Source organism: Vulpes lagopus, chromosome 7, assembly GCF_018345385.1.
Source record: "Vulpes lagopus strain Blue_001 chromosome 7, ASM1834538v1, whole genome shotgun sequence".
Classification (NCBI taxonomy): domain Eukaryota; kingdom Metazoa; phylum Chordata; class Mammalia; order Carnivora; family Canidae; genus Vulpes; species Vulpes lagopus.
In genome coordinates, this window is record NC_054830.1 from 22,073,664 (window position 1) to 22,093,680 (window position 20,017).

At 41.4% G+C, this 20,017-nt stretch overlaps 1 protein-coding gene across 3 annotated transcripts; it reads right to left on the reverse strand.

The window, feature by feature from the left end:
• Window positions 1-1,323: 1,323 nt before the first annotated feature.
• On the reverse strand, window positions 1,324-17,197 carry ACTR8 (actin related protein 8). Of its 3 annotated transcripts, XM_041761873.1 has the most exons (14): window positions 16,940-17,078; window positions 16,541-16,726; window positions 12,803-12,973; window positions 11,563-11,673; window positions 10,822-10,926; window positions 10,431-10,604; window positions 8,299-8,392; window positions 7,952-8,084; window positions 6,517-6,670; window positions 5,432-5,527; window positions 4,793-4,933; window positions 3,591-3,855; window positions 2,687-2,850; window positions 1,324-1,689 (listed from the first exon to the last, which is right to left on the reverse strand). In XM_041761873.1, exons 2-14 carry the CDS (start codon window positions 16,583-16,585, stop codon window positions 1,546-1,548), a joined length of 1,797 nt encoding a protein of 598 aa, XP_041617807.1. In that variant the 5' UTR covers window positions 16,586-16,726; window positions 16,940-17,078; the 3' UTR covers window positions 1,324-1,545. The 3 variants fall into 3 exon arrangements, with proteins under 3 accessions (XP_041617807.1, XP_041617806.1, XP_041617808.1); XM_041761872.1 differs by lacking the exon at window positions 16,541-16,726 and having other exon boundaries at window positions 16,940-17,197; XM_041761874.1 differs by lacking the exons at window positions 16,541-16,726; window positions 16,940-17,078 and having other exon boundaries at window positions 12,734-12,936.
• Between the last annotated feature and the right edge of the window lie 2,820 nt (window positions 17,198-20,017).

The window sequence follows — 20,017 nt, forward strand, 5'->3', positions numbered from 1 at the left end:
GTTTTCAAGGCGCTTTTAAGTGCTAGTAACAAAAGATGGACAAAGCTTATGTCAAAACTTGGACCAGAAACCAACTTCCTCTGAATCAGTATCTACCAGTTATAAGGGTAATAGGTTACTATGTAAAAAACCAACTATACACAAAATACATTTTGCTTTTGGAACTAGGTAGACATTAATAAATTGGGGTGAAACAGTGCAGAAAAATAAATAAAATCAATATTGTATAAATTTTGTTAAAATTTTTAAAAAATAAAGAGTACACAATCTTAAGATTGAAGGCACGTATCTTCAATAATACCAAACAAGGTAAAAATCATTGTTCCTCACCTGAGCAGGTATTTAGAATATTCCTTGTTATGCAAAATGTTCTAGGACCAGTATTTCTTCAGGCGCTGAGATTTCTAACCGTCCTACTCTTCCTATATTGTACTTTTACCCTCCACCTCTTAACCTCTTATCTCTACCTTTGTCTCTCACCTCCCTCATTCGAGTCCCACTCCCATCTCCAGTTCTGGATAAGCAGATGGTGGAAGCAGACTCCCAGCAGGGAGTGGCAGGAATCAGGTAATTCCCCAGGCTCCCAGGTCTCTTCTGTCTCCACACAGTACTTTCTTTTCCTCTGGCCAGGGGCTTGGAAGGCTTCCCCAAGGCCTGGACCGCTGGTGCTAATACCGGTTTGTATTTAGATTTTGCTTCAGATGGTTCACAGATTAAGGTCAAATGATCATACCAAGCATAAAGAGTTCTGAAACCTTTCTCTTAGTTCCTTTAAGGAAAACTGGGGGCTTGATGATTAAATTAGTAGTGATTAGAGCAGTCACCTTTACTTATCTGTACAAGTTAACTCTACATTACACCTGAGTTGTTTCTATTGGGCTTGAAGAAGGAAACAAGTTTTCAGTTTTTGTTCTGTTTTGACCAGATAAGGACTGTTTTCTTTCCCTAAGCCTACCCTGAAGCATGTGAGTAACAAAAGCCAACCAGCCCAGCCTTAAATCTTTGCCTCTGGAAATCCAGAGCTCAACTGGTCAGTCTTTTTTATAATCCAACAGATAAAGAAAAGAACATTTTTCCCCCCTATTTGGAATTCTAAGACCACACGAGTCCCAACATGTGTGCCTGCTGTAACACATGAGGGAAATGGCATGACCACACAGCTCTAAGGAGTCAGGTACCCAAGTCACGCTCCCACCCTTTGTGGATGCTTGAGATTGTCTGATGACACTGAGGTCAACTTAAGCCCAGGCGTGCACATACATGAGACAACAGCAACAATTCACATCATCAGGGAGCTCCTGCGATCCTGAGAAAGGGGCAGAATTTACCACTGAAGAGTAAGTTCATATTTATTAAGTATCCTGACTACAAAAGCAGCTTATAATTTCACACCAATGTCCTGCTGTCAACATAAAAGTTAAAATTCATTTATTTTCCATGAAACTTAAGCATCTGAGTCAATAAATTAAAATATACATATTTTTAAGAGTCTTTTACACCAGGAGGCCTGTTTTTTGGTCTTCAATAGGGACTTTCTCCCTGTTTTCACCATACAAAAGCAGCTCGCTCTCGTAACATGCGGACACCAAAGCGCTGCCATTCTCTCTGATAAATCCATAGCTCCTGTGTTGTGTCCAAACAAGCCAACACAGCCCCTCCTTTCCATGCAATCAGCCGAGGATCCATGTCCTAGGGAAGTGATAAAGATATTTCAGCAAAAGCAGATAAGATTTCCTTGACTTTGGGGTAGAAAAAACCTGCTGAGTCAATACCTAAAAAGCCAGATTTTCAACCTGCATTAAAGACTCATCTAGGGATCCCTGGGTGGCGCAGCGGTTTGGCGCCTGCCTTTGGCCCAGGGCGCGATCCTGGAGACCCGGGATCGAATCCCACGTTGGGCTCCCGGTGCATGGAGCCTGCTTCTCCCTCTGCCTGTGTCTCTGCCTCTCTCTCTCTCTCTGTGACTATCATAAATAAATAAAAAATTAAAAAAAAAAAAAAAAAGACTCATCTATACAAAGGACCCATTAACTACAGACATCTTTCTGTTCCAACTGATGAGAAAACTTTAGTGTTTATTACTGAAGATGCTACCATTCAATACTATTACTTTACAAATAGGTCCCATACTCAAGGATCATACGTAAGGAAATCATTATTCTGAAGTTAGAGTAGAATAAATGTATGCCATAATCCCTCCCACAGGATTAAAATTAAATAAGAACATTCCCAGGAATTGTTCGTGGGATATAATGAAATACAGACACCATCTCTTTCTAAATTCCAGGGTTTATGTTTCTTTCCAAGACCGTTCAAGCCAAAAGGATCTGTAAAGATGCCCTGGTCCATAGACCAACAGCAGATCTTAAATATGAAAGCAAAAACTGAAGCTGTTCTGGCCAATGTGAGACCAGCCTGTCCTTTTCCAGAGGCATAGCTTTTGGAAGTCAGTCTAGTCTGGAGAGGAGAGCTGGGACTAACACCCAGAAAGCCAGGCCCCTAGCCAAAAGCTCCTTGCACCAAATCTGTGACCCACTGAAATTCTTCTACTTGCCCAAGCCCTTAATTAAGAGCAGCCCAGACACAAACTCATGCCTCCCAGCATTTTATCTGTCCACATACAACATTACAATTAGAATCAGTCCTGATTTCATTTGTATGCAATCCAACTGCACCAACAACAGACCTTGGGCCTTGTGATCACATCCACATTCTCAATAATTCGTCTGAATGAAGGTGGCATTTTGTTGAGAATTCTGTGCTGCAGAAATTCTTGAGCTTTATGAAACATCAAACCACCTCCCACCACCAGGATGGAACTGTACATCTTCTTTTTGGTATCATCAGATGCTGAAAAGACAATGATATTCCTTCCATTCTTTTTCTTCATATCCACCACCACCCTGGGCCAAGCCACCGCCATCTCGTTTGGATAATTCTAAAAGCCTCCTCAAAGGTTTCTCTCCAACCCATCCGCAACAATGCAGACAGAAGAATCTTGCAAAACACCAACATGAACATGTTGTTACCATACTTTCTACCTGCAGGATTAAGACCAAAATCTCTACAGGGACCTACAAAGTTCAATATGGTGTGTATTCACTGCTTCTCTAGCTTCATCCTGGCACCCAGTGTCCCCAGCCATACTAATCTCCACACAGGCATCTTCCTCTGCCCAGAATGCCATCCTGACAGGCTAACCGCCCCCACCCCCCCACTCACCTCCTAAATCTCTCTTAAGCGGCTCTTTCCCAAGAAAGGTTTCCCTGCCTCCCATCCTCCACATTTCTTCCTATTAAAAATCCCTTATTAAATCCCTCAATCAGAAGCTCTGAAAGTCAGTATCCTTTAGTTAGTTCACCTTTGTAGCACCTGCCATAGTTGTGGTTTCCCATTTGTGTGACAATTTAACTTTTTTGGTCTCCCCTACTAGGCTATATGCCCAATGAGACCAGGAACCAATTTCTAATATCAGACAACACAAGTGCAAAGCAGGTGCTCCAGTTTTTCAATGCACATGTTACGCTGCATACCCACAGTCTAGCTTTAACACATTCAATAACTGCTACTGGCTCCTGAAATATGCTTACAACAGCAGTCTATGCTGTGAAGAATGGCTTTATCCAGGCCCAGGGCTTTCCCTTCAAACAGAGAGATGGCAGTCTTCCTGGACATCAGTGCTGTGAGAGCCTCCTCGGATTCATTGCCAGCCATCAAACAGTCTCCTTGGGAGGATCCCAAATCCACCTCCTGGGCATGGAGTCTTTCTGGAAGATCAGAAGACTGGCCACGAAGATCCCCTTCAAATCCAATGGGTTTGGATGCAGACTTTCGGTCAGCAGTAGCTTTGGCAGACTAAATCAATTAAAAGGACAATCAAGTAGATGGTAGGACTATAACGGATGTTCTCCAGCTAGACCCCACTCTTCCCTACTGCGTTATTTTATAGTGCTTTACGCTACTATAAAGCAAAGGTGCATTACTGTGGTGCAGAAGGAATACATGCTAGTATATAGCCAACCACTTGGACCCTCTCCCGGATCACCTGGGAGTGACACATGGTGTACAAAAGATGAGGATGTGCGTACAATCCCAAAGCAGTCACTGGCAGGCAGAGCAAATCTCACGACCTTATTATCACTGGTTGGATTTTAAAATTGAAAATTTTGGCATACACAGACTTTTCCTGCTTGAATGGAGTTTTTAAGTGGAGTTTAGTAGGATTCTTGTGCCTGTGGCTATTCTGAAATCCTCGTTTTCAGACCCTACCTAACCACCTCATGATCAGGGACAAGGACTAGAACAGGTTTAGAGCCCTCCTTTCTCCATCATGAGCTGCTGTTTCACTGGCAGATAAGAGCTTTAATTTGTGCCCTTATATTAAATATCCTATACTGGGATAATCAGCTCTGGACAAAAGAATTCAGCTTTCTGCCTAGACCTCATACCATTTACATTACATTATGATTTTAAAAACAAGTCAGATTTTACTGAAAATACTCCCTACTGAATAAATATTCAAAAGAAGATACTGTATACACCAAAAAGAAGTATCTTCATTACACTAACTTTTAAACGTGTGGACTGGCATTCTGAAAATCGGATTATTGAATGAATGAAGAAATCTGTAATCTGGATTTTAAATTTAGACTTCATTTCATCTACAGTCCTAAAAACAGTATCAGCTTTACTATGCAGTCAGATTCTAGCGACTGCAATGATCTATTAATGATGGGCAAATTTCTCCTGCAGGGACAAAGCTATCTCCTCACACACCAGAATCACTGCGGACCTGTTCTTGCTTGCTCTGTGTGGCTAGCAGGTAATGCTCATCATGAGGATCCTCAGGGTCACCCTGGGATCTGTGCTGCAAAGTTGTCATTTTCTGTCCAACAATTCCAAAAGTTGCTGGGTAAAACAAAGCCATTGGAGCCTGTGCAAGGAAGAAAACAAGTATCAACCAAGGATACTGATCCATTAAAATCTGTTCTTCCCCAAACAAAACTGGAAGATTAGACCCTAGAAGGTAGACTGAGTAAGCATTCTCTTTTGGGAGTTAGTATTATTTCTTCATTGCAGAAGAGGTCAGAAAACTACAGAAATCATCCAATTGAATGAGTGATGTGACACCACAGAGAGAAATGTCAAAGCAAATGTAATTTGAGTGCCTAACAAACTATTTTAAAATTCCTTAGTAAGAATAGTACCCCCTCTCTAAATAAGAACTAATCATACAGTGGCTAATTAAAAAGATAGTCTTTAGATCTATTATGATCTGTATGCTATCAGGGACTTAAAAGCTGGTTTAGCCGACAGTCTAAACCAGCTGACATTCTGCCTCATGAGGTTTCAGACAAGTATATATTCTCTCAATCTGACTGAACCTGGATGGCTTTCTTTCTACCCATGGAAATATACAACTACACATTACCTGGAGTTTTTCATCTCCTAATCGAAACTGGTAAAGTAGGGCAGGGGAATCTGGATGTCGAATTTGAAACTCATGATCCTGAAGCCCAGAGATGTCCTGATTCCAGAAAAAGATGCTGTCAGTGAACCAGTAAAAGTGCATGCATATAAACTCCTCAAATGACAAGCCTCTCTACTATCCAAATCTCACCTATAATAAAGCTGCTCTGCAACTTTCTACCATTTCTTTTTTTTCCCCCATTTCAACTGGAACTTAATAGTTCAGATATACCTTACTTTTAACATGTCTGAAATTCCTGTCATCTGCATTTTTATCTTTATTATCGGTAAATATTAATTTAAACAAGGATCCAAATCAATAAGCCAATTCCCTCAGTAATTGGGAAATGATACCCAGTCTTAGGTTTCTCAAAATTTTGTTGTTTAGAATTAGGATTGCTTGAAAAATGTCAGGGAAAATAAAAAGGCCTGAAACAGAAAGCATAAAAAGGTAGGAATCGACATATAGCAAAGATTACATGTTGACTATTCACAACACTAAGAAAGCGCTTCAGTTGCTGCCATTTAATTAAATGTCTGTACCTACACATGCATTACACCTAAAGGTTTACCTACATCTTGATCAAAGATCCTAAAGAGAGACAAATCTGCTAAATACTCACTCTTAAAAAAAAACAGCTGTATTTTCCAGAGCCTGAGACACATCCTAACAGATCTGACCTTACCAAAACACTCTTAACTCCTTAAGAGCTTTAACTTTAAGGCTCTCTCAACTTGGGTTGAAAGGGTAGAATACTGCTATATATTTTTTTAAGATTTTATTTATTTGAGAGTGGGGCGGGGGGGGGGGCGGCGGCACAGAGACAGCATGTTCACACACGCATAAGCAGGGGAAGGGACAGAGAGAGGGGGAAGCAGGGAGCCCTACGCAGGGCTCAATCCCAGGACCTTGGTATTATGACCTCAGCTGAAGGCAGACACTTAACCAACTGAGCCACCCAGGTGCCTCTATTTTTAACTGCCTTTTGAATATTGTAAATTCTTCCTAGTAACAAAAATAATCAGCAATTTTGGTTTTGCTCCCACCTGATCTAAATGACAGAAAGTTTCTTTAAGATGCTGCAGAAGAAGACAATCCATTTTATTTGTTAGTTGGCATTCTCGGTAAGGGAATCCAGCTCGCTGCATGAGCCAGTAAAAACACCTTGACACGTCAGACCCCCCGTAGGCCAGACAGAGCCTAGAGTTAAAAGAGAAAAGAGGTGGGTAATCTGTTAATCAAGAAGGTGCAAAGGGCATTTCAAAAACTCAACTAGGCACAGTGAAACCTAAGAAGTCTCAAAAGATGTTTATTTTAGGAATAAAGAATTAAAGGACAGGATGGAGAGATGGGAGAAATAGAACTCTAGCAAACCATCAGTGGTGAGCACCTAGCAGCAGTCATGCTTCTGCAAAAAGTTTCCAAGAAAGAGAACAGCGTTAATGCAACTCATTTCTAAGTTATCATATTTACCATATCATAGTGGTTTGCCTGTCTATACTAATACATCGAGGTGACAAACAGTGACACCATAAGACAGACTCACGGGAGAAAACTTTCAAGAGTATACCACCAACTAACTGAATGGTTCTATGATTTGCAAAAAGCACTGCTATATTATTTTAGAGGTGGGAGACCCAGGCCCAGTGTTTTCTCCATACTTTGAGACTCAATGGCATTACGTAATACATAACCAATGGATGAGCCAAATCAACTTATACTGTTTTAGAATTCACTGTAATTTGGGATGGGAGGCAACAGATCAACTTTCTGCATGGACTGCTTAGGTCTTCTTTTAAATGTTTCTATGCCCTGGATCTTGAACTACGTATGTGCGGGACAGAAAGCACTACAGCATCCTGAAGAAGCCATCCTGGGAGCACAAAAATGCTGCAAAGAATCTGTATGCGTATTGCCTAAGTGTGCTTACCTTTGTTGGGCTTGTCTCAGGAAGGACAAGCAGTAAATCTGCTCCTGAGTTACTTTATTACCTCTTATATCAGTGATGACATCATGAAGGGACTTGACCAGAACACTACTCATCACTCACGGAACAATTATGACAAAAGCAAATGCTCATAATGCTAGATAGAGAATTTGGACCTGAAAACCTATTTTCCCCTGCATGACTTGTGTAATTAAAGCTTTGCTGTGAGCATGATACGTATCTCTACATCAGACCACAGCAAGACACAGAGTTAATATATACACTGCCTCTGTGGGAAAGCACACAACACAAGTTAGGATTTTCAGGAGCTCCTGTTATGTACTCATAACAGGAAGCATAAATAGTACTAACAGGAAGGATAAAATCAGTGGTTTATAGCCTTGCTAGAATTTGCACTTCCATAATCTTGGTTTCCTATGCAAACTCTGAATATATAATTCCTTATAATAATTTTCTTTTTAACTTCTGATGCTTTATAGCTGAACAGGCTGTGAGGGGAGAAAACAGAGAATGCTACCTTCCAAGGTCCTTACCGAGTATTGCGATGAGAGACCCCATCCTCCACACAGCACACACTTGTCTTCTGGTCTCCAACATCTACAATACATGTGCTGCTTAAACCACTTCCAAAGGTGGCACACACAGACTCCTGATGGACCACAATTCCTAAAACACAAAGGTAGAGGAGCAATCAGCTAGGGAGCAGTAAAGATCCTAAGACAAATCATCCATTAAAGTCTGGGAACATCTGGGCAATTGTCCAAGCATGGCTGATCCTCTTAGAATATGCATTTCAGTAAGGCAGTATATTAGATTAACTGTCAGTAAAATAGATAAACAATCTCATTTCAAACAGATTTCTCAGGAATATCAGACATACCTGAAAAACCCATCTTCATTAGGATCATATTCACTAATTCTTTCACGTGCTGTTTATTATAGATATCAGGAATTAACAAGATACATCTATAATACTAAAGAGAAGAACAAAGAAAAAAGAAGAGAAAACCATTAATACTAAAGCCAGATCAAAATAAATGTCACTACACTTGTCTTCAGAAAGGATTTTCCCTAAAGGATGGAAGCAATGGTTAGAGGCCCAGAACAAAGCTCAAATCTCTATCTTTTGGGTTTAATGAAAAACAGGAAATGCTGAAGTTGTGTTTTTTTTCCCTTTATATTAAAAACTTGTGAAATGGTATCAAAACCCCAGATCTCAAGATACACTATAAGGTTGTAATAATCAAAATAGTATGGTATCGGCACAAAAATACATAGATCAATGGAAAAGATTAGAGCCCAAAAATAAACCCACACTTATATGATCAATGAATCTTTGACAAAGGAGGCAAGGATAGCATTGGGAAAAAGATAGTGTCTTCAATAAATGGTTCTGGGAAAACTGGACAGCCTTATGCAAAAGAATGGAACTGGACCACTTTCTTAAGCCCTGTTCAAAAAGAAACTCAAAATAGATTAAACACATAAACGTGAGATCTGAAACCTGAGAAGGGGTTAATAGTTGAAATATATAAAGAACTTATACAACTCAACAGCAGAAAAATAATCCAATTAAAAAATGGGCAGAGGGCATGAATAGACGTTTTTCCAATGATCGTAGACAGATGGCCAACAGACATGAAAAGATGCTCAACATCACTCATCATCAGGGAAATGCAAACCAAAACCACAATGAGGTTATCACCTAAAACCTGTCAAAATGACTAGTATCAAACAGACAGGAAATAGCAAGTGTTGGTGAGGATGTGGAGAAAAAGGAACCCTTGTACACTGTTGATGGGAATGTAAATTGGTATAGCCACTACGGAGAACAGAATGGAGATTCCTAAAAAGTTAAAAATAGAAATAGCACACAACCCAGTAATTCCACTACTAGTTATTACCCAAAGAAAATTAAAACAGTAATTTGAAATAATATATGCATTCCTATTTTCATTATAGCATTCTTTACAATAGCCAACATACGGAAGCAACGTAAGTATCCAATGATAGATAAATGTGTGAAGATGTGGTATATACATACAATGGTATATTAGCCATAAAAAAGAATGAAATCTTGCCATTTGCAACGACATGGGTAGACCTAGAGGATCTTACACTAAGTGAAGTCAGAAAAAGATAAATACCATACAATTTCACTTATATGTGAAATCTTAAAAACAAAACAAAACAAAAAAAGCAGAAACAGACACATAAACATGGAGAATAAACTGGTGGTTGCCAGAGGGGGAAGGAGGGTGGGCAAAATGGGTAAGGAGGACTGGGAGAGATAAACCTCCAGTTACAGAATGAATAAGTCATGGAGATGAAAGATAGAGCACAGGGAACATAGTCACTGGTACTATAATGGTACTGTCATGGCATAGTGACAGAATGGTGGCTATACTTGGGGTGAGACCAGCATTATGAATAGGGTTGTCCAATCGCTATGCTATAAATCCGAAAGTAATGTAACAATGGTGTGTCAACTATACTTCAACTGAAAAAGAAAAAAAAAACCTTGTGACATTAAAAATAAGATATTAAGAACTGAAAAAGGTCCAGTGATAAGGCACAAACATGAGCAAGCTTGCTGGTTGCAGAGCAATAGACAGAGACACCAAAAAAAGAGTAAGAAAAAAGAGAAAGCATGAGAGGTGAAGTCAGTGAAGAAAGAAAGCTGTCCTCAACACCTTAAGGCTGACAAAATGCTCTAAGGACATTAAATTACAAACAACTCAGTATTAGGCACTTTTACTGATCAATAATCTTTTCTTTTTTTTTTTTTTTTTTTAAGATTTTATTTATTTATTCATGAGACACGGAGAGAGAGAGAGAGGCAAAGACACAGGCAGAGGGAGAAGCAGGGTCCGTGCAGGGAGCCCGACATGGGACTCGATCCCCGGTCTCCAGGATCAGGCCCTGGCCTGAAGGCGGCGCTAAACCACTGAGCCACCTGGGCTGCCCAAGAATCTTAAAGCTAATCCAAGTTAATTGGGAATTTAACCTCACCTTTAAATCTTTCAGTGGAATTTCTAAGTATTTCTGGATTGCATGAGACCATATTACTTCAATATCTGCCAGAACAGCTGTGAGAGAGCCCCCAGGTCCTGGGTGAATATTTAACTGACCTCTTCTGATAGGCCAGTGAATATTATAACAGTCCAATGGATTAACATATAAGGCCTAGAAAAGACAGGGGAGATGAATATATTGTTAAAACTTCTTCTGGGTGTTTTCTGGATTCACATTAAAAATCTCAGGCCAGAGTTATGGTTAACATTTGCGGACTATTCTAAATGTTGAGAGTAGAGTATCTAACATCACAGGAGCCCGTGTGAGTATCTGGGCCTGAAAGGAAGATTATGAATTCTAGGAAACAACTAGAACTGGATGTCCCTACCTCTTCCCCAACCAAAAACTCAGGGTGATGAGATGTGTTGGTCCATTTATTTCCAGAACAGTGATCTAAAATTGCAGGTCGCATCTGCTTGTTGTAGGAACGTGCCTGAAATTAAAAAATCACCAGAAAATTTTATGTAAGAAAAAAAGGAGGGGGAATGGGAGAAACCTAGTATGAGTCCTCTTTTCTCCTCTCTCATATACTAGATATGGTTAGCAAAATTTAATCACAAATCCTAAATATTTGGCAAAATACTGACTGGTCACAAAAAGATACTCTTGGCCTTTTCCAAAATTTTGATTGTTCCCATAGTTTTAATACCTAGACTATGATTCATAACCAGTCCAAAATTAATACTGCACTCTGCTTAAAGCTGAATACACATTTACATACATGCCAACTCCTGTCCATTCCTAATAGTATTTTTCATCATATTAAAATGGCAAATGTAGTAAGCAAATTGCTTCCCACCAAGATCCTGGAATTACACACTTATGACTCTCAGGTAAACTATAAATTTTTATCAATTTGCCATAAGAAATACCATCTTTTAAATTATTTGGCTTGTCCAAGCATTTGTGACACTGATTTGGGTATTCTGTAGGTGGTTATGAATGCTTTTTCCTTTTTTAAGGAAATCCCATCTTTTATTTGCTTAATGAAATCAAGAGAACACATGAATGGCACTTATGATAGAACAGCGGTTATGGAATAAATCTAAAAAAAGAGTTAAGACTGAACCTGTTCAGGGGACACGGGAATCCGTCTTGTACCATTTGACATCTTTTTAGACCATATTGCTTGATCCACCATTTTAAGGCCATTTTGTCTTTGTTCATTACTTTCTGGTTTCTGGGGAAAAAAAGTGAAAGATGAGCAGCAGAAAGGATTTAATGAAAAGAGAAAGCAATGTGTCAAACTACTGATTTAATCCAAGAGGAAATATCCCTCATCAACAAGTAGCAGCATTTCCTTAATCATAGCCAAATATATCAATCTTAAGAATTCAAAATAATCTTATTATTTATGAATAAAAAAGTCAAAAATAAACACCACAAACCAAGTATCTGTAAAAAGCTATAGCCTCAAGTGAAGTTTAAGTGATAAAGTCATTCAGAGAACTAAGTACAGGATAGCTACTTAGTATTTACAAAGTATTTCAGAGACTTTTCCAAATATTGACATAATTCTCATACCTAAATTTTACTCTTGAAATTTAGGCCCTACAGTAGAACTGTGAGATCCAAAGATACAAATGGATTTAGACTCTCATACCTCAAAGTTACACCTAGGCTTAGAGAAATGAGCTTAGGTAGTCTTCTAATTATGCTTTAAAAAAAAAAAAAAAAAAAAGTGGAACCCTAAAGCTTACTATTAGAAGTATAGAACCTACAGGTTCCTAAAATTACCTTTCACCTAAAACTTAAAAGTGGATTATGAAGCAATATGCACACTTTAACATCTACCATGAAAAATTTTTCTGATAATTACCATCTCCAAGGTAAGATAAAGTAAATGCTAACTGCAAGGATATACATAGTCCTGCCTTTAAATTATAATTTGATCTAAGATTGTAAGAAGTGATTATAACAATTCAATTTGTTTATGTATTGAAAACACAAACTCAATATAAACTCTAAGTATCTGGAAGAGAAAAATATGGAGCAGTCAGTTGAGAGACCTTAATGCTTCATTTTAAGTGACAATTCTGTATTGCCCATTTAAAAATCACCTTCATCAATACCCAATTCATATTAATGGGCTAAAATAATTTTGATTTGCTTGTCATAATTATTTCTTTACAATCTAAAACCACTAGCTCAAATGAAAAATGCTCTTTGTACCCCTGAATGTTATTATTTTATAATACATTAAACCCGTGAAGATATTAATTCAAGTTTACTGTGTATACCTGAATGTCTAAGCTGTCTCAAGGAAACAACATTGGGCTTTCTCTCCAGATCCTCCATTACTGACTTACATTTAGTCCTTCCCTTAGGAGCCAGTTGTCCTTGTATAGTGGCTGCCCTTGTTGTTTGTGTCTTCGTGCAATGACATGAGGAATGCTAGCAGGAAGTGTATCTGTGGCTCGGCCAATCCTTAAGGTTGTTGAACCTGGATGTATGACAACAATGAAGTTGCTCTGGATTTGCTGCCAATATAAAACAAAGGAATGTGACCTTAGTAAATAATATATAGGTAACAAGTTAAATAACATAAGGTAACAGGCTAGACTAAAAAGTTAGTTTTGTGTAATAACTATCAGACTCACAGGTACCAAAATAATTCAGTTGAAGGTAGCTCTTTGAAAGGCATCCAATTATTGCTCTCTGCCTGAATGCAAATTCATTTCATATTTCTGTGCTCCCAGGATCTGACTCACAGTACATAGGTCAACACTTGTTTAAATGAATGAAACCATAATTATCCAATGCAAGTTAACTTACAATTACTGGGCATTTCTGGGCCAGGTATTGGGGTACAATGGTGACCAAGACAAAATTCTGACCATGGGAGAACTCTGTTTACTAGGGGAAACAGACAAGGAATAAGTGTAGGGAATACGATGACTAGGTAAGTGCTACCTATATCTGCATTACCTAAAGATGCTTGTAAATAAAAAAACTAGATTCTAAGCCTCTAGTACAAATATTCTGATTCAGAATTTCCAGGAAGGGAGCCTAGGAATCTGCAACTTTCAAAAGTTCTTGAGGTGATCAGTATGATCACTCAGGTTTGACAACCACTGGTTGAATAAGTTAGGGAAGAAATTCACGTAAGCAGAGAATTACTATTTTGTAATGCTGGAAAGTAAGGCTTTTTATACAGCAACCACTTCTCAGTGTGTGCATAAACCACATTTTGGTTATCATTTTTAAAACATTTTACCTCTTCTTAGTTCTATGCTATTCACCTAATCTGGCAAAAGTTTGGTGTTAAAATGCCAGTGTTCACAATTCTATCTTCATAGGCCAGAAAACCTTGCTGTATTTTACAATCCATTCTTGGGAAATGGTGAACAAGAAATGATAAAGCAGCACATGTCAGGACACGAGTGACTGCTGTGACCTTTATTTTTAGATGGTAATTGTTTCAGATGTGTAATTCGCAAGGGAGCGAAACATAGAATCTCAATCAGTTGGGGAACCTTTGCCTCATAAACTCATTAAAGGACCCATGGTTTCAGTACAGAGAAGGGGAAGAAGGGACTCTGACAATTCCTGTGACAAGAGGATACCTCTGTGAAGAACCACCATTCCTGCACAACTCCTTAGCCAGCACCTACTCTGCTTTGCCCTTGAGCTACAGTTGGGTCTTCTTGCAGGTCTCCATTTAAAACATTTCCACAGCTTGCCCATAAGATAAAGTCCAGAATCTGTGAGATCAAGAACCTGTCTATTCTCCAGCCCTACTCAAGAACCACCTACTTTCTGGTCTCTTTAATCTTCCCAATCTAGATCTCTCTTGATTTCTTAACTCATCACACTGTGTCTTCATACAGGTAACTCCCTTTGCTTGCCATATCCTTTCTCCCTCGTAAATCTTACTTCTCCCTTCAGTTCTTTTTTTTTTTTTTTTTTTTTTTTTTTATGATAGTCACAGAGAGAGAGAGAGGAAGAGGCAAAGACACAGGCAGAGGGAGAAGCAGGCTCCATGCACTGGGAGCCCGACGTGGGATTTGATCCCAGGTCTCCAGGATCGCACCCTGGGCCAAAGGCAGGCACTAAAACGCTGCGCCACCCAGGGATCCCCTTCTCCCTTCAGTTCTGAAGTTAAATGTCATCAGACTAGGTTTACTTAACCCCCTGCAATATAGTTTTCATGTCATCTATCATTTTATAATTATTTACTGTCTGCCCTCCCAACTAACAAAAACCTTCACGTAAAAAGGAATCACTTCTGTCTTACTCAGTACTCTATGCCTAGTGCAAGGCACACAGGAGCTAAGAGTTATTTGTTGAATGCATCTCTTTCAAGTGGTTGGCATGATGTTAAACAGTACTTCCCAAGCTTTTTTGAGCTATGGGAGACATTCGTCCAGTAGACTGGAGCAAAAAGATGAAGCTGCTTGCCATCAGGATACCTGTACTTCATTTACGGAACACAGACTACAGCACATTGACTGGGATGTTCTGGGGTTAGTAATGGCAATTTTCAGAAGTATGAACAAATATTTTTAAATAATTTCAGACCTATTTTAACATATTAGGAAACAACAAGCTAGTACACTCCACAAGTCATTTCCCAAATATTACTGCTTAAAAAAGATGGAGTAGGGGCACCTGGGTGATCAGTTGGTTGAGCGGCTGTCTTTGGCTCAGGTTACGTTCTCAGGGTTCTGGGAAGGAGCCACGCATTGGGCTCCCTACTGAGTAGGGAGTTTGCTTCTCCCTTTCCCTCTCCCCTACTTGTGCTCTCATGCTCACTCTCTCACCTCTCTCAAATAAAATAAAAATATATAAAAAATAAATAAATAAAAATATAAAACTGAGTAAAACAGTTATTAAGAAAATAATGGATATGAAAAAGCCACAGAGAGCATGGAAAAACTAATGGGTGTGGTACAACTGACCGAAGATAAAGGAAATGCTGCTATAGTGGTTAAGGGCCCAGGCTCTGGATTCACAGATTTGGCTTCAAATTCATACAGCACCACTTCCTTGCTCTGGATGAAGTTCTTACCTCATAGAGTTATTGTGACCATTAATCTAGTTACTCATGTAGCTCAGAGTCTGGCTAGCTCTTCCAAAGTTCTCCGCTGCCTTTCAGAAGAGAGCAGACTCTGGCTCTAAGACTCTCATGATAGGCCCCACTAAGCTCTCCAGTTTCACCTCTTGCTCCTTTCTTTTTTTCAAAAAAAAAAAAAAAAAAAAGCAAACATTTTATTTATTTATTCATGACAAACAGAGAGAGGCAGAGACACAGGCAGAGGGAGAAGCAGGCTCCTGCAGGGAGCCCATGGTGGGACTCCACCCCGGGGCCCCAGGATCAGGCCCTAGGCTGAAAGCAGGCGCTCAACCGCTGAGCCACCGTGGCATCCCAATCTTGCTCCTCCTTCTTCCTCACTTCCAGACATCATGATCACGAATACTTCATGCCCTCTCCTGGCCCAGGTCTGTCCCTTCCATGTTGTCTTCCTTCCAGGAGATCCCTCCTGGCTAGCTCCTAATCATTCTTAGGTCTTGGTGCAGAGATCACTTCCTGTTAGGCGCTCCCAGGCCATCAGGGCCAGGGGAGGTCCCTGCCGTGTGTGCCCAATACCTCCCTATGGCCTTCTGCATTAGCCCATCCCCACGATGCCCTCATACCTGCTGCCCCATACCCAACCGTGAGCTCTCCCACTCACAGAATGGGGGAGAATCCTTCCTAGTGGGCGGGAAGGCAAGGCCCTTACAGACCACCCAGTCTGCTCCCTCAACTAGATGGGTGGGGAAACTGAGGCCCGTGCAACAGTCAGAACCCCCCTGGGGGTTCCCCGGGAGCGGGCACCCAGCTATGTATCCTACAGGTGCCAGGCCAGTTGGGTGTTACCCTCAGCCCATCCCCCCGTTAAGAAGCCGTGTCGGAGATGTCCAACATGAAATCCTGAGCATTATCAATGCCTCCTTGCTTTTTCCTGTGAAACTGCCCATTTTGTTTCCTACGGGAACGTTGTGTTTTGTTTTTGTTTTTGTTTTCCACCGATCCCTAAGGACACACAGACACCCAGGTCCTTTGCCTGCCATGCAACTGTAAGTAACTCTTCCTGGTTAGCAGCCTTCATTCTTGACCTGGCGCGGACAAACTCTTCACGTCTATTCAGACAGTCGTTTGCCTCTCTCCCCGGCGTCAGGCTTGAACTGGACTCCACCACCTGCGGCTTCCTTCACGAAGGAAACGGTGCCTGCCCGGTGCCCGACTCCACCTGCGGAGTGGAGGTCACCGACAGCCCACGGCAGCTCGGGAAGTTCCCGAAGCCCAGTCCCCGTCCTGCCGCCCGCGGGCGTGACGAGCACCGCCGGGCACCAGCCGCCAGAGCGCGGGGACCGGAAGCCGCGCGTCGCCGCTGCCGCTGCCACCGCCCACCCCCCCCGGCCGGAAGGCCCTCACGAGACCCGCCCCCGGCGCCGCGCCTCACCTCCTGCAGCGACTCCGGCACCAGCGCGGGCACGATGGGGCGTTTCACGCCGCGTTGCTCCTTCTCCTTCTCCCCGCCCTTCTCCTTCCCGTTCTCCGCGTCCCCCTTCTCCGCCTGGGTCATCGCGGCCACCGACGCCCACACCCCGCCTCAGGGACCCGCGGCGCCCGCCGGAGCTGGAGGGCGGCTGCGCAGGCGCAGCCTCCCCGCCGGCCGCCCGGCAACCAAGATGGCCGCCGGGCTGCCGCCGCAGAGGCTTCCGGGAAGGCGGAGGGGCGGGGGCGGGGCTGGCCGGGCGGGGGGTGGTGGTGGTGGGGTTGGTCCCGGCGGTAGCGTGCTCGCAGCCGCCCTTTTGTTTTGAGCGTTTACGGGAGAGAAGCCGGTTCCTTCCGAAGCCTCGCCGAGGCCTGCCGCTCCCTGGATTCCCGGAACCCACACGCTCTCCTGGCTGTCATGCTGCGCTGGTGATGCTCAGTCCCGCCGCGGACGTTAGGGCGCTCTCGAGCCCGGGCGCCTCTCTTCACATCGCCTGGAGGACTTTATCCGGCTTCATGGCTTTACATAGGTAACTCCGGGGTATGTAATTCCAGTCTGGAAGTGCCCCAGAGATCTAGACTGATAACCAGGGGCCTGTTCCGTGTCTCCATTTGGATGTCCACAGAGCACTGCAAACTCAAATCCGTCCAAACTGCAACTCTTGATACCCGCCCCCCACCCCACTACCATTTTACCATCTCAGTGAATACCACTTTGATGCTTCGGTTGTCCAGTCCATCACTAAGTCCTGCAGTCGCTCAGGTGTATCTTGAACCCACTTCTCCATTCCTACTGCTAACTATCTAGTCCAAACTACTATCGTCTCACCTGGACTGCAACAGCCTCTTGACCTGACTTGCAGCATTCCTCTTGTCCTTCTGCAAGTTCCCCAAATAATCCAGTTTTAAAATATGCAGTTAAGACAATCAGTACTACATACTCAGCTTTCCAGTTAATACCACCAATGCATTATCTCAAAAATTAAACCCGTACTTAGTTCCCTTTTGCTCATGGAACAGAATTTAACCATTAGCCTATTAAGCCAGTCTTAATCCAGTTCCTGCTGCATCTCTCAGTTCGCGTCCTCTCTCTCCTTCTGTTGGCATTTCCAGCTACACTTGCTTCCTTTCAGCTTCTCAGATATGCCAGGCCCCTCTCATCGTTGAGCCATCCATCACTCACGTTGTTGGCTTTGCCTTGGGTGCTTCTCCCTCAGCTGGCTCATTCTCGTCCTGTCTCACCTCAAATGTCACCTAAGTCTCATTTCCTTTAAAGAAGTCTGTACTTGGCTGCTGTTTTCCCACACTAGAAAGTAAGCTCCATGAGGAGGAACGTTGTCTTAATTGCCACTGTTATTTTCAGCACATGGTAGGTGCCCACTAAGCATTTGTGGAGTGAATACTGCTGAATGAAGAATCCCTTGAGGTAGACATGTGATCCCCACTTCGTAAGAGTACAGTGGGAGAGAATGACATAATTTAGTCAAGAGCATAAGCTATTGAGTACCAAAGACAAGATTTGAACACAAATGACTCAAGGCTACTTCCTGCCCTGCAGCGGTCTACCTACTGCATGCTCAGAGTGGTAGAGCTAACTATCCAATGCAGTTGGGATTATAGGATAATTTCTAAAGAAGGGTCCTGCAGAGGAGTTAGGTGAAGGGGCAGGGGGCAGGTATCATGAATCACATGCACAGAAAAGCCACTGCTTCCTGAGACTCTGCCTTTTTTTCTTCACTCCAGCTTTTTTTTTTTTCCTTTTTCTTCACTCCAGCTTTAGATGGAAATTTGATAGAATGACTCTGCCATTCACTAGCCATGTTATCTGAGACATCACAACTTTGCTGAGTTTTCACATGTTCTCTATTTAATGCAAGTATCATCTACCTATTGTAGTGTGTCAGAATTAACAAAATATAAAAGATAAAATATCTGACAGAGACTTGGGTGATCAATAAACTGTCTCTATTATCCTTAACGTTAAAATTGTGTTGTAATTGCCCCTTTCCTTATTTGAAAGTCAGTATCTCGTGCCACTACATCCCCATTTCTCGGCAAATAGGGTTGAGTAAGTATTTCCAAATATATATAAATACTCTTACCAGGAGTCCCTGGGTGGTTTAAGTTGGTTAAGCATCTGCCTTTGCTTCACGTCATGATCCCAGGATTTTGAGGTTGAGCCCCATGTCAGGGGCTCCCACACTAGAAAGTAGAGCTACTCTCTACTCAATGGAGAGTCTGCTTCTCCCTCTGCCCCCGCTCCCCCGTCATGCATGGGCACATGCCATGGGCACATGCTCTCACTAAAATAAAATCTTTTTAAAAAAATGCTTTTACCGGAACACTTTGTTTAAAAGACTGTTAAACACAAAGCAGTATTATTCATTTGTCCAACAGATATTTCAGTGCCTACATGTAGTTACTGTTCAAAACACTAGGGTAAAAAAAGACGAAATCCCTAATCTCACAGAACTTCCATTCTAGTGAAAGTATAGGAGAGTTGCCAGCATTCATGGGGGTTGAAAGCCAACACATAATATCCTAACCAATAGTTTAGAATTCAGATTTGTTAAAATAGTACAGAAGTCTATGATTTTAAAGACTACCTAGTTAATCTTCATTCTTGTAGCTCAGGCCTCTTGGTTATGACTTTATAAATACTCTGATAATTATATTTCATATCAAATCTGATACTCCATATAATGTTTTAAGATAAAATTGTATGCATACCACTGAAATAAATACAATGTGATTTATTTATGAGAACAAATTAACAATGAATAGTATTTCAGAAGTTAAAAAGGTGACACTAATTTACTGAATACACAATCTTTTATTTTTCTTCAAATTTGGAGTTTAATTATACAAAGATGTGAAGTCAAGTTTTGTAACCTAAAAATATTTACTTATTAAAACTATATTAATACTTTCATAAACTATACAAAAAAGATAATGAGACAAACATGTGCATTTATAGAATTGCATGTCAGTCATGCCAGATCCCTGGGGAGGGAATTCCCAGCACGACCTCATCCGTCTGTGA